We start from the raw sequence: 15,041 nt of genomic DNA, 5'->3' as shown, positions 1-15,041 counted from the left end.
AAAGACAAATCTAATAATTAAGTTGTATAATACTTAATTAACCGTCCCTACTGCTATCTTTTGCTGCATAATGTTCTAAGCTAATGTAGAATATATAACCACCAATATACAAATCCACGCGTACGAAGTCGCGGGCAACAGCTAGTACATATATATTTGAATCTGAAAATGAAATCACATTAGCTTATTTAAATCAGCATAAACATATTTAGGACGTTCCGTCCTCTACAAGATACCATTACGCGCTTTATGCAGAACCCTCATCAGAATAGCGTCGCGTTAACAAAACACACATTGTTTAAAGACCTGTTTTCGGAGTCCTTTACATAGTATATAGTTTTAGCCAGAGAGATACAGAGATACAGTTTTTTTTTGCTATTTCGCTGCTTCAACATGCTTAAAAAGTTTGTCAGTTATAAGTCATAAGAACCAAAATTGTTCTCTATACCTTAATGTTCATCGGCACTCAACAGACTGCCTCGCTAAGCTAAAACCCTGTATTTTAAATGAAAATTGAAAGTACACATGTACCTAAATATCTTATTCTGAAAGTTTATTTGTTTTTGAGATGCCCGTTTTTAGCTTAGGAGGGCAGAATTATAATCAATTACTTTTTGTGACCTTAGTTGTTAAATCATTCATTGCAAATGGTAATAAGTTATTATGTCGTGTAACTATAAAGAAATGCAAATTAGCTATGTACCTACTGATTAGTCTGGATAACTGAATAATGATCAATTTCTACGCAAGTTCATAGGACTTTTTAAATTTTGAGTATTATTTCCGAATTTTTCATTATCTCTCATAAACTCATCATCTTCCTCGCGTTGTCCCGGCATTTTGCCACGGCTCATGGGAGCCTGGGGACCGCTTGGCAACTAATCCCAGTAACTGGCGTAGGCACTAGTTTTTACGGAAGCGACTGCCATCTGACCTTCCAACCCAGAGGGTAAACTAGGCCCGTATTGGGATTAGTCCGGTTTCCTCACGATGTTTTCCTTCACCGAAAAGCGAACTGGTCAATATCAAATGATATTTCGTACATAAGTTCCGAAATACTCATTGGTACGAGCCGGGGTTCGAACCCGCGACCTCCGGATTGCAAGTCGCATGCTCTTACCGCTAGGCCACCAGCGCTTTTTTTTTCTTCTCATAAACTAACTTACTGTTATTGATCTTGATACTATTGCATGGTGTGGTTTCGACGTAACAAAACGGGCATCCTCTTGGAGTATAAAAGAGCATTTCGCGAACTCTTGTCGGCAAAGGGTAGCTTACAAAAGCCTTTTTAAAAATACTTTCGACATGCATATGTTGTTTAATGAAAACTCCCGCTGTGCTTAATAAACATTGGGCATACTGGGTGTGCGTGTGTAGCCGGGTAATTATTTTGAATAGGTATTTTCATATTTTGCTATGAGTATTCCCGTTTTTGTGCGAGCATTCATTCCGAATGAATACTTACGTGTTGTGCTAAATTATCTAAAATGAAAATATGGTTTTTTCATACTTGCAGAATATTGGTGAAATGTGCTTGTTGTCTAGACATGCACTTAAATCTAAAAGTAGAAAAAAGGTGTAATAATTTTTTTAACTAATTTTACAAGGAATTGCGTTATCAAGTTTGGTTTGTGTTATAACTAGCAAAAAGCAGAGCTTTGTAAGGGCTCGCGGAGTTTTTTTACCTAAACGTACCGGACCGCGACTTTGAATGCAGTCCGGGGCTTGTTCCATGTTCGATCGAGTGGGTACGTAATAAGTCCGTTAAGGACCGCAGCTATAAGTGAGAGCAAGAAAGAAATATATCTACCAATTGGACCCCGGTCGCTGTCCGGTACGCTTGTCTGTTACAACTTTTACTTTGTCCATTAAAAACGCGTCCAAACGACTAAATCAAATTTCCAATACCATCCACACGTAATATACAATTTCATAAGCGCTTATTTTTTGTAAGGAAGATAGATAGATAGATAGATAGATAGATAGATAGATAGATAGATCTTTATTGTACAACCGTGTTACAGAGGTGTTAAATAGTAGTTACATGTGAGTTTCAACGGTAACCCAACTCGGGTATACAATGCACACTTAAAACTAACTTAAAACTAAGAAACACATAACTATTGTACACATACATAGCATGTATGAATTATTGATATTAATATAATTCAAAGAAATCCTTGAGAGAATAGAATTCATTCTTTATAAGCCATTTTTTTAAACTACGCATAAACTCTGTGTCATCTAACATTTTTAATTCGTCTGGAAGCTGATTAAAGGCGCGAATGGCAGTAATATATGTGCTTTTATCGTAAGTTTTATTATTGACTAGAGGCAGTTTTAAGTTATACTTATATTGAGAGCGAAGGTTGTCGCGGAGGGAAGCTAATGTTGTAAAATAATTCTTGTTGCTCTTAAGAAATTTACAGAGTTCGTATATATATATGCCAGTTAAGGTTAGAAAACCTTTGTCCCTGAAAACATTTTGCAGTGATTGTCTGTAGTTCATACGATAGATAGTTCTTATGCACCTCTTTTGCAAAATAAATGTTGACTGCACATCTACGGAATTACCCCAGTATATGACACCATACGTCAATAGAGAATATATGTTTGCGTAGTACGACTGCCAACTGCGAAGCCAACTGGCTTTCCTACATAATGTTGGGTCAGCGAGCCAATGTCCTTGAATTTATTAATGCGTCCACACCACACAATTGAGCGTAAAACTATCCCGTCTGCACACCTATTGGCGGTAATAATGCTGCTCCGCACATAAACTTATTATTACTTATCAAACTTATCAAGACGAGTGAGATGACCAAAACAGCGTGTGCCTATATGTTGCAACAAACGTGAGTTCCACTAAATACTGCCAGGATTCAGCTTCAGCTCTATCGTGAGTATCTCCTAAGTGCTCTTAAAGACGAGTCGGATGTCCAAAACAGCGTGTGTCTATGTTGCACCAAACCCGAGCTCCACTAGGTACTGTCAGGGTTCAGCATCAGCTCTATCTTGGGTACTACTCTCCTAAGTGCTCATCAAGACGAGTGAGATGACCAAAACATCGTGTGCCTATATTGCAACAAACCTGAGTTCCACTAAATACTGCCAGGGTTCAGCTACAGCTCTATTTTGGGTATCTCCCAAGTGCTCAAAAAAAACTATTCGGAGGACCAAAACAGCGTTTGCCTATGTTGCACCAAACCTGAGTTCCAATAGGTACTGCCAGGGTTCAGCATCTGGGGTACTGCTCTCCCAAGTGCTCATTCTGACGAGTCGGATGTCCAAAACAGCGTGTATCTATGTTGCACCAAACCTGAGTTCTACTAGGTACAGCCAGGGTTTAGCATCAGCTCATCAGCTCTATCTTGGGTACTGCTCTCCCAAATGCCCATCAAGACGTGTCGAATGACTAAAACAGCATGTGCCTATGTTGCACCAAACCTGAGTTCCACTAGGTACAGCCAGGGTTCAGCATCAGCTCAATCTTGGGTACTACTCTCCTAAGTGCTCATCAAGACGAGTCGGATGACCAAAACAACGTGTGCATATGTTGTATTAAACCCGAGCTCCACTAGGTACTGCCAGGGTTCAGCATCAGCTCTATCTTGGGTACTGCTCTACCAAGTGATCATCATGACGAGTCGGATGTCCAACCCAGTGTGTGTCTATGTTGCACCAAACCTGAGTTCCGCTAGGTACAGCCAGGGTTCAGCATCAGCTCAGCTCTACCGTACTGCTCTCCCAAGTGCTCATCAAGACGTGTCGAATTACTAAAACAGCGTGTGCCTATGTTGCACCAAACCTGAGTTCCACTAGGTACTGTCAGGGTTCTGGGTCATTTTGTTGAACAGCACGCCGACGTTGCAATTGGCGTGCAGTCGGCGTGCAGTTTCCATACAAGTTATCTATATGCTTAGTTATGCTTATCTTTATTTATAATTATGGCAGTTCCTAGCAATAGTAACACTAAAATTGTTTCTCGAACTGAAAATACCCGATTTAAATTTGCTAACACAACATAACTGATCAGTTCATCGGCGTCACAGGACAGAACATACGAGTAATTTGACCTCCGCAGTGAATATGTCGTAGTCAGATCGTATAATCCGCCGTATTACATTACGGCTAGCCGTTTTACAAAACAGGGGCGTTTTGAAATACGGCGGTTCGACGATTAGCCGGATTGTCATTGCGATACGTTCTTCAATAAGGCGGCCTACGTTTAGCCGCATCGTATCTACTATTTAGATTGTAGAGTGACCAGTTCTTTCGGTCGCCTACGTAACCGGAGTTTGACAATGATTGCAATTTAATTTATTTTTACCATGGTCCCACCGCACTACATGTATTTCTTTTCCAAAACATTTCCTTCACAACTTAAATAGACGGAGCCCCGCAAGCGGGGCTCCTATTTCTGGGCGGTTTGCCCTTCGGGCTTCTCTACCTAACGAACCTAACCTACTTACCTACCTACGCTTTTTTCCCCAAAGTGTAATGTTTTCATGGACGTCTCACTAAATCAATAGGTAGGTAGGTTAGGTTCGTTAGGTAGCTTTAGATGCCCGAAGGGCAAACCGCTCAGAAATAGGGGCCCCGCGAAGCGGGGCTCCGTCTAGTTAAGTTGCGAAGAAAATGTTTCTTGAAAAGAAACAGTCTGACGAACTCCAGATTTGATGGACACCCCAGCGTTTTTCATAGTTTGTTGTTGTTATGTCAGGCAGCGCCTAGAGTGTTAAAAATGGGAACTAAAAACTGTCAAAGCGGCGGCTAATGACTCGCTGTATTACATTACGGCTAGCCGTGTTGAAGAACGTATGGCGCCGAATACATTCCGGCGGATTTTCATTCAGCCGTATTCAATCCGGCTAATCGTCGAACCGCCGCATTTCAAAACGCCCCTGATTTGTAAAACGGCTAGCCGTAATGTAATACGGCGGATTATACGATCCGACTGCGACAAATATACAGCAAGATTGAATGTTCCAATATTCAGAGAAACTTAATTGCTAAATTGGGAATCAAACCGAGCGAAGCGAGATGGGTCAGAATCTAAAATTTTAACCCTTTTTAGGGTTCCGTAGCCAAATGGCAAAAAACGGAACCCTTATAGATTCGTCATGTCTGTCTGTCTGTCTGTCTGTCCGTCTGTCTGTCCGTCCGTATGTCACAGCCACTTTTCTCCGAAACTATACGAACTATACTGTTGAAACTTGGTAAGTAGATGTATTCTGTGAACCGCATTAAGATTTTCACACAAAAATAGAAAAAAAAACAATACATTTTTGGGGTTCCCCATACTTCGAACTGAAACTCAAAAATTTTTTTTTTCATCAAACCCATACGTGTGGGGTATCTATATAGGTCTTCAAAAATGATATTGAGGTTTCTAATATCATTTTTTTCTAAACTGAATAGTTTGCGCGAGAGACACTTCCAAAGTGGTAAAATGTGTGCCCCCCCCCCCTGTAACTTCTAAAATAAGAGAATGATAAAACTAAAAAAAATATATGATGTACATTACCATGTAAACTTCCACCGAAAATTGGTTTGAACGAGATCTAGTAAGTAGTTTTTTTTTAATACGTCATAAATCGCCTAAATACGGAACCCTTCATGGGCGAGTCCGACTCGCACTTGGCCGCTTTTTTGTATTTATCGTTGTTAGCACATAGTACATTAGCACGAATTTTAATTCATAATATTTCTAATAGATGGCGCTAGTAGTAATACAAAGTGTTATTCCTTTATTTTATATTTTTAGGTTTATAAAATGATATTTTTATGTTTGATAACACATCTAGACATGAATTTAAATTACTATGTTAAATTTCAAACCTATAAGTGCGATAGTTTTTCAGTAAAGTGTACCACAAGAATGCATAGTTTGTCGAATAGTGATAGGGCTCGCTTCGCTCGCCCTAATTACCTACTAACTTTAGATTTTAGAGCATGAAAATATTTTATACCTATATTTAAAACCAAAAAAATGCAAGCTACAACATTTATATACTTACTACTTATACCTACCTACATTTTTTTTTGTCGACGATCGTTTTCCTAGCTCCCAATGTCCCAAAGGGATCGGATCGGATGCAATTTTAGGAGTATTACAAAAACTGAACGGGAATGTTATAAGCGGGAGATAAAAATGTATCTTCAAACATTTTTTTTCCTATAGATATACTTATTGTGCTTGCCAGTCATTGCAATAACCAATAACATAGTAATCAGTACCTAATTTACTTTCTATGCATCTCGCTAGTACTCGCATATTAGTGCGAGCGAGACGTATAGAAAGTAAATATACGTAGACTTTAGCGTATATTATGTTAGTTTTGACACTGTCAGTGCCTCATGGTACGGGTACGAGTACAGTACAAATATTTCGGCAAACATGAATTCTAATAAACTAGACATCGCATACTTGAACCCACTTTAACACAAATCAATCAAAAATAGTTCTTATGTGAATGAAGTAAGAATCTTTGCGGATTGCAGATAATTTGATGGTCATGATATCTGAGTCCGTGTCAAGTGAGTTATCCTAATTAGACGGGCGACTTCGCGCAATGCATGTTAATGACTGACATTTGCATTTGGAGAGCGCATTTTGTCTGTGACGTTAGGGGGTGGTTTCGCTATGCGAACACACCAAAGGTATTTTACCTTTTCTTACTTTTAGCTGAAATTCTTTACTGTGGCATTAAATCCCAGTCTCTAGCACAATATTAAAATTATATAAAGTTTATAACAGTCTTTTCTATTCTACGAGTACATATACTCCGCGGGCATGCTACAGCACTTTAGTACCTATACCTAGTAGTCTTTTTAGGACCATGGACGAAAAAAACCATAAACTAATAGTCAGTCTCTGCAAGCTGCCGAACCTCCAATCTTCAGCGCCTTCTATTGAACGGAAGTCGACTTATTTTGTAAACGTCGAAAAAAATGGATGGAACTGAGATCTACTTCAAAATAAGTCAAATTCTGTTCAACTACTTATTGAACAGAATTTGACTATTTATGGAGATGCGAAACTCGAACCCGAAAGCAGAGGTCTAAGCGCCGAACCAAATGAATGGAACTGAGACCTGCTGCGTTAGTCTAGCCATCTGGTAATAAGCTGTATATTGGAGGAGCGCGATTTTGTATAGGCACTGTCGTTCTAGTTTTATTCGTCCATGTCAGGACCTAGCAATTATTCAAATAACTGATTTGTAACGAATATTTGATGCTCGTTCACCTTTGCAAACTCCAACCTTACCCTACGTAGGGAGTAAAACCAGGCGCAACTGTCAAAATCACCACGTGATCATTACACCGGGGAATGGGACGGAAAATGAGCGCACGGATAATTGGCTCGGCCGAATTTGTGTAACGCGATATTTTGATGAGGTGCGGATGACGTCTGCTGATTGTTTGTACGTGACGTCTTATGTTGTATGTTTTGCTTGCTGTGATGTATGTATGAATTTTATTTTATTTTCTCTGGTAGGGAAAAGGCAGATAGGTAGTAGTACAAAGTGAATAACTATCGATATATTTCTTTCCTAATGTTTCTGACATTTCTACTGAGCCTATTTTGTCCAATAAGTGTCATTTCTTCCATTATTATTCCTACTCTTATATATTCAGCCTTCGGCGCTTCAGTTTCACGAGGTTAAAATAAAATGATTTATGACTTGCCTTATAACAATGAAAAGAACGAGAACTGTAAAAACAAGCAAAATACGATTAAATACTGCACAGCAAAAGTTTTGAAGGCGTTTCATATTTATCACGGTTTGCAAAATGTAAAATTGCGGCCGCAGAATAGAATTGCGGGAATTATTTAGATTATAGTTTAGAATTTATTGAAGTGGCAGTCGGGGACCGAAGGCAGTTAAATTAGTTCTTCAAGCATCTGGAATCGACGGAGCAAGTTTCCTCCCCACACCGCCCCACTGAGAGCATTCACTGAGCAACGGGCATACATTAAAAGTTTGCCGACATAATATCAACATTCTTGAAAAAAAAAACACAATGAATTCTGAAGTCTATCGTGGCATTTAATTACTTTGCACGACGCAATACAGCTGAGTTTCAAAGAGAAATTATAACTTTTTAGCATTTCACTACAGGCTAAGTAGATTTGTAATAATCACGTTAAAGAGAATAGTTATTTTCGATACAAGTACGAAAAAGAGGAAATTCGAAACGAGTGGCGATAAATTAAAACACGACCGAAGGTAGTGTTTTAAATTGACACGAGTTGCGAATTACCTATTGGCACGTGTATCGAACAACGTTTTACAGTATATATGGCACTTTAAAGTTTCGATATACGCACGAAAAGCGCTATTTTACGCACTTGTACTGTAAAAGTATTGATTTAAAAGGTATACACTAAAATTGACGGCATAAACTACAGAAAAAGTGACTAAGGCCTCCTTCACTGGAGGGCTTAGTCACTTTTCTTGAGTATATGACATCTATTTCAGATTAAGTATAAAAAAAAAACGAATTGAAATACTTCATTAAAAATAACTTATTTGTTTCCCAGAGAGGTCTTTAGTTATTTTCATCACATTACAACACACATATACCTATGCATATTGTAAATATATGTATAAACTAAATATATATACATTAATACGAGTATTTTCTGATCTGCTAGCTATGCCCTCGTACTAATGGGTTCTAGGCTTCATCACTCAGGCAACGCTCACTATCAGCTTCCAAAATTAATACCCAATCAGAGGGCCTACCGCGAACCACGTTCGACGTGTTACCTCCCTGTCACACTTACGTACGAATTTACAAGTGCGACAGAGAGGCAACACGTCGAACGTGGTTCGCGGTAGGCGCTCTGTTCTCCGAAAATGGTTAATACGAAACTCGTTGCTCCTTAACGAGTATAAGAACACTTTCGACTATTAGATCAAAATAATTGATTTTAGCGTCTCCTATCATCCGTACCATAAGAGGCAATAGCTAATCTACATTTTCAAATAGGTATAATATAATAGAGCTATAGTATGCACTATCTTTCCAAAACAACTTGAGCTGTGTTGTATAGAGGTTGGTTTGTTGCATTGAGAGTCTCTCATGTACGCAGAGGGCTCTTGATATATTGGTGCGGGTACCATGAGGACTCGGTCGTCAGAGTATGTAATTGAGTTTAGCAACAGATATGAAGGGCCTTACACGCTATATGGAACAGGTAATTAGTTTACGCATCAATTGCTTTCCGTATTGTTGGAGGGAATCTAATAGTTTGTTAATTACGTGTTGTCTTACACTTGAAAATTGGTAAATTATGTTAATAATAGTGTTTAAAACCATGTTTCCTTCCGACTCAACTGGTACAAATAAATTCAAATAGTTTCATATAGTTAGTTAAATGCATATACCTACTTAGGTAACATGAAAAGCATGCACATAAAGAAAAACAAAGGTTATCTATTATGTTCCTGAAAGTAAAGGGGCCCACTGATTAACAGTCCGCCGGACGGTAACGGCCTGTCAGTTGTTCGGAACTGTCAAAATTTTGTTCTAACTGACAGGCTGATACTGTCCGGCGGACTGTTAATCAGTGGCGTAGCTAGAGAATATGGCGCCCGGGGCAGGCACCAAATTTGCGCCCCCCCCCCCCCCCCGAAACGAAATGAACTAACGAAAGGGTTACTTTTTACTTATTAAAGTTTACTTTTGATTTAGACAAATAAGTGTTTTTTAGTCCATCGGTGGCTAATAAGCTTCCGACTCACCTGATGGTAAGCGGTCACCGCATCCTGTGGACGTCTATACTCCAGGGGCGTTACAAGCGCGTTGCCGACCATTTTAAAACTTAAGTATACACTTCTTTTTTGGAGATCTCCTTAGACTTGCGAAGATTCAATATCGCTTGTAAGTTTGGGATCGTAGACTATTCATAGCGCGCCTTTGGACTGATTTGAAGGGACCAAGGTGGCATCTAGGTGCTCCTGCCCAAAGGTGACAGCAGTACTCATTATATGGGATCTGTCCATGGTCGTACGCAGCATTTTTTAAGGGGTGGGACAGAAGTAGGGGAGGCTTTGGACGTTGTAACAGGGTACGGTTGAAACAGAGATTCTTAGCTTATGGTCAGAGACCAGGGTGGGACAACTGTCCCACCTTGCCCCACCGTGGGTACGCCTATGGATCTGTCTGCCTCAGAGTAAAGTATCGCCTCCCTTTATTGAGCACACCGAGTTTTTTGGATACGAGCGCAGCCTAATACCCAGCAAGGTGGCTACGAAATTATTGGACGTCACTGATGGAGATGTCAACACCGAGGCTCCCAATACTCCCTGACATGGCAAGGGTTGTGCCTTGAAAAATGAGGTTTTCTTAGCGGTAAACGCGCAAAATTGAGCCTTGGTGGGATTGAATTGGACTAAATTCTCCCGATCCCACACCGAAACAAATACAAATACAAATTCTTTATTTCTGAAATAGAATAATAACAGTGTTACATTTATGCTGACTCCCACGAAACTATGGATAGAATGCTCTCAATACCTGACACGGGTTTTTCACGGCATTCTATATCACAGAACGAGCGATGTTGGCACGGCATGTGTTATACAGGTTGGTCCAAACTTTGCGTCCAAAAATTTTTTTTAGATTTCTCACGCTGTATGTTAGCCGACTTTTCGTAGTTTTCGAATTATGATTTTTATTTTTATTACTTTTAACTTTTGTTGAGAAATTCCGGGGTAAAGCAATTATTTATTTAAAATAAAACTATTGAACTTTTTTGAATATTTCTTTTTGTAACCTAATCTTTCACAAACGGCGCAGTTGCTAAAAAAAATCAGCATCCTCACTTGGCCGAGTTGGGAAAAAAGACAAACTTTTACGTTCAAGCATGTCAAGCTTAGATGTTGCCCTTACCTAAATGAATAAAAAATACAAGCGATTTCAAGGACTTTTGGTTATTTTAGAAACTGCTAGACCCTACGTTTTTTTAAAAGGTCAAAAAAGTGATACTTAATAGTCATAATTTGTCAGAGTCGCCGGTTAAAGGAACTGAGGTGGAAAGCTTCCAAATTAGTAATTCATTACAAAAATCGTCTTTTGTTATTTCTACTATTATTTTATGGGGTCACTTCCCCATCGCTATTTCATATTTTCAGTGCAAATACCACGAACAATTATTAGAAGGCATAAAAGTAACGCAAAGCTTCACCCCCGGAATTTCTTAACAAAAGTTAAAAGTTAAACTCGAAAACTACGAAAAATCGGCTAACATACATGGGGTATATTCTGATAACCAACGACGACGATTCTAAAAAAATTTTACAGTACATATGGGGCTACTTTTCCGCACTAGTGCGTAAAATAGCACTTTTCATGCGTATGTCGAAACTTTAAAGTGCCATATGTACTGTAAAACGTTGTTCGATACACGTGCGAATAGATAATTCGCAACTCCCTTCGGTCGTGTTTTAATTTATCGCCACTCGTTTCGAATTTCCTCTTTTTCGCACTTGTATCGAAAATAACTATTTTGGACGTCAAGGTTTGGACCACCGTCTATTATATACAGGGTGGCTAAAAAATAACTGCATTTCCGTTGCCAGGGAGGTTTTGGGATTATACTGAGCATTTTTTACTATGAGACCAACCCCTAAGTCACGAAAAAAAAATTTGACTGTTTACTACATTTTGGCTGGTCCATTTTCTATGGGAGGTCTTTTGCCCATTTTGGCGCCCCCCCTTGGACGGCGCCCGGGGCACGTGCCCCCCCCAGCCCCCCCCCTAGTTACGCCACTGTTGTTAATCAGTGGGCCCCTTAAAGAAACAAATAATGGAGCCTAATTTTTAACCGTGAAAAGCGGCCTCTGTTAAGGGGCCCACTGTCAGAACAAAAATTTGACGGTTCCGAACAACTGACAGGCCGATACCGTCCGGCGGACTGTTAATCAGTGGGTCCCTTAAGGATTTGTTTCGCCATCGCCAATGTTTTTCGATTTTGGAAACAAAAAAAATCAATGATTCAATAATATTCACGAATAAGATACTTACTTACCTGTAAAAGATACAAATTGCAATGCTGCACGACCCCGCTAATCTGACACATTCCTCACTTAATTTACCTAACTGTAATCTATTAGTTGCACGGCCATATCATAAAAGGGTCTGGACATTAAGCGAGAGCACAAAGTGGCCTTCGAGTCCGGCCACGTGGTCCCTTCAGTTATAATAATTAACTACAAGAGGAAGTGACCTCTAGGGGTTTGAAGGGACCGTCATACTTAAGTACAGATGGCTACAAAAGTTATTTATTTATTTAAACTTTATTACACAAAATATACAACAATGTACAGATGGCTGTCTTAATGCTAAATGGCATTCTCTTCTGGCCAAGTGGTGCAGAAAAGTGAAGAGTTCTATTTACAAAATGTCATGTATAATATTTTAATTTAAATCTTATTCAATGGCACAGGTGAAAGAAACAAGGCAAATTCGTAACTCACAAAAACTAAATATATACATTTGAAATGTAAATAAGTAGTTATTAGCAAATATGTCAAGAACATATTAGTTCTATTGCAAAGGTTTATGATACTGACTGTACCTCGGCCATTTGCGGATATTGATGGTTACAAGACAAAGGCCTTAAGACGATATTAGTAGTTTTGAAGATTATAAAGGATGCCAAGTTTTAGTTTAGTAATGGACATAGTGGGCATTATATAAACGGTTCCCTATCAAAGTCATGGGGTTTCTTAAAACCCTTTTGAGGGATATAATGTTAGCAGTTAGGTTATAGTGTAACTTAGTAGGTATAATATGAATATTATATTAATAAAATTTGGTGTGGAGACCTACGCAGCACATTTTTGGTAGTATTTATATGCAAAAAAAGAAAATTAAATTGCCCGGGAGCCCGATTCTGATTTTATTTCTTTTTCTGAAACTGTTATGGATTTGATCTGTATCACAGTTCAAGATATTAAAATCAGAATCATTCTCCTAGTTTCTTTAATAGTTAATTTAATTAATTTTGTAAATGGATCTAGTTTATATAGTTATAAGATAGTCCAGTTTTTTTTCTGAATATAGTTAACGGTTACCTATATCGCAAATCAATATGTAATTTTTTATTTTCATATTTTTCAAGTCTATCATACTTCTCATGTTTTCAGAACTTTACCGTGATTCTCTAAATCGCCGCACAAACAACAAACTATGTATAAGAAGATTCCGGTTGACATGATCAGGTATTCCTGCGTCGCATCCTCTTCGTTAGGACAGGCCGCCCCTTACCTGCGCTGCATATGTTACAACACTTTTCTACGACAAACTACATTTCCCTTGGTTTTAGGGTTCCGAAAAATACTTGATCTTTAAACTAATACGTTTTATTTATGAGAATTGTAGATTTATCTTTGAATTTTTCTGAAATACAAAAAACTCTTTAAATAATTCCTGATAATGGCCGAGAGGGACACAGTACTACCTACATGTCAACCTAAATCGCGAGAATATAGTAGATTGTTAACCAAGGGATGAAAGGCACTCATTCGTGCCGAGGTTGTTTGGCGCTCGAATGCAGTGAGAGGTCAATTCCTTTATTATAAACTAAACTAAAAAAAAATGATAATTATTTAAACAACAGTTCTAATATTGTCCGAATGTCCAACGATCTCACAAAGCTAATTTTTAAAAGGACTTATTTTTGTATTGTTTTCATAGATAAATAAGCCGTTTTGAAAAGTCACTCCTTAAATGTAATGATCCAAGCGTTTGAGTTTTAAACTGGCGAAGTAAGTAAGGGAAAATAGAAATTGTATCGAATGACACATTCAATGTTTATTTACAGTAATGAATAATATGGTGCTCCGACGGAACCACAGTAAAAGAGCTTTACTGAAAAAAACTTTTACGTTTATTTGTTACGGGTCTTCGTGCGCTCGCCAAATCGAATTTCCTTTGATTCTACGGGTTCCAGGAGAAAACAAAAGAGTAAATAAATAAATACGCTTTATAACTTTATACATATTAGAAGGATTTTGTACGCATCATATATTTACTTACTATTTAACTTACTCGCTTAAATAATAACTATATATAGAGACATTTAACCACTATAGTTCGTTTTTTTAGCATTAGAAATAAGGTAAACAATCTTGATGTGTCTTTGAATTGAAAAACACATTTTAAAAATAAGTTACGGCAAATATGTAACAATTATGAATCTAATACGATCATTTATATTCTTCTGCTTTCATAAGTAATAGTTACTGATTTTTAAAAAGCGTTTTTCAATTAAAAGACATGTCAAGATCGCTTACCTTCTTTCAAGTGCGTCTTCTTTCTATAAATGCTAAAAAAAACGAACTATAGTGGAGTTACGGTAAACGAGAATGCTTTACCTTAAAACAAAATGTACCTAAATTTTTCGTAATTGCAACAAACTATAACTTAGTTAGGCTTCAAATTTAGTATAAATTATAAAATTTCAGCTAAAATGCACGTCGTCAAATGAAGTATTTGTCTATAAAACTTATTGAGCAGTAAAATTAAATCTGTAAAATAGTAAAAAAGTTTTCAATATGACTCATTTCGTTGGTAAAGTTTAATCAATTACAAATACTTAATAACAGTCCAGTAAGCACTTTTACTATTTTTCCGAACTCAGTTCCATGTTAGCCATATAGCATTGCACTTTTCATAGTTTTGTTAAACAATCGTTCAAAATACTAAATAAGTTCGTGATGATGAAACTTAAATTAATTAGAGTTGCCAGTGGTGATGAAATATTGTAAGTTCAATGATATCGTCTTTATCCAACGCAACTCGCTGAGAACTGAGATGGCGGCCGTGTGTGCCCGGAATGGCGGATATCATTATTTTTAGTTATTTTTAACAAAAATGAGTAATCGATGAGTTCGATCAAAAATAACATTATGCATATTTCGAAACAATGTTAATGTAAATTAGCTTTTGTGCAGAAATAGTAAAGAAACTGGCGAGTTTTAGACCTTTATGCTATTCATACTTATTGGCAACCGTATAATCTA

At 37.9% G+C, this 15,041-nt stretch overlaps 1 protein-coding gene across 1 annotated transcript in view; it reads right to left on the bottom strand.

Moving 5' to 3' along the window:
- LOC134649970 (putative odorant receptor 85d) overlaps positions 1-12,274 on the bottom strand; it is a 32,384-nt gene extending 20,110 nt beyond the window's left edge. The window contains exon 1 of the mRNA XM_063504814.1: positions 12,044-12,274. Within this exon, the coding sequence (XP_063360884.1) occupies positions 12,044-12,094 (51 nt within the window). The 5' untranslated portion in view covers positions 12,095-12,274. The remainder of the gene's footprint in view (positions 1-12,043) is intronic.
- Positions 12,275-15,041: the final 2,767 nt, after the last annotated feature.

This window comes from Cydia amplana, chromosome 1, assembly GCF_948474715.1.
Source record: "Cydia amplana chromosome 1, ilCydAmpl1.1, whole genome shotgun sequence".
Taxonomy (NCBI): Eukaryota; Metazoa; Arthropoda; class Insecta; order Lepidoptera; family Tortricidae; genus Cydia; species Cydia amplana.
This window is presented reverse-complemented; position numbering and strand designations above follow the sequence as displayed.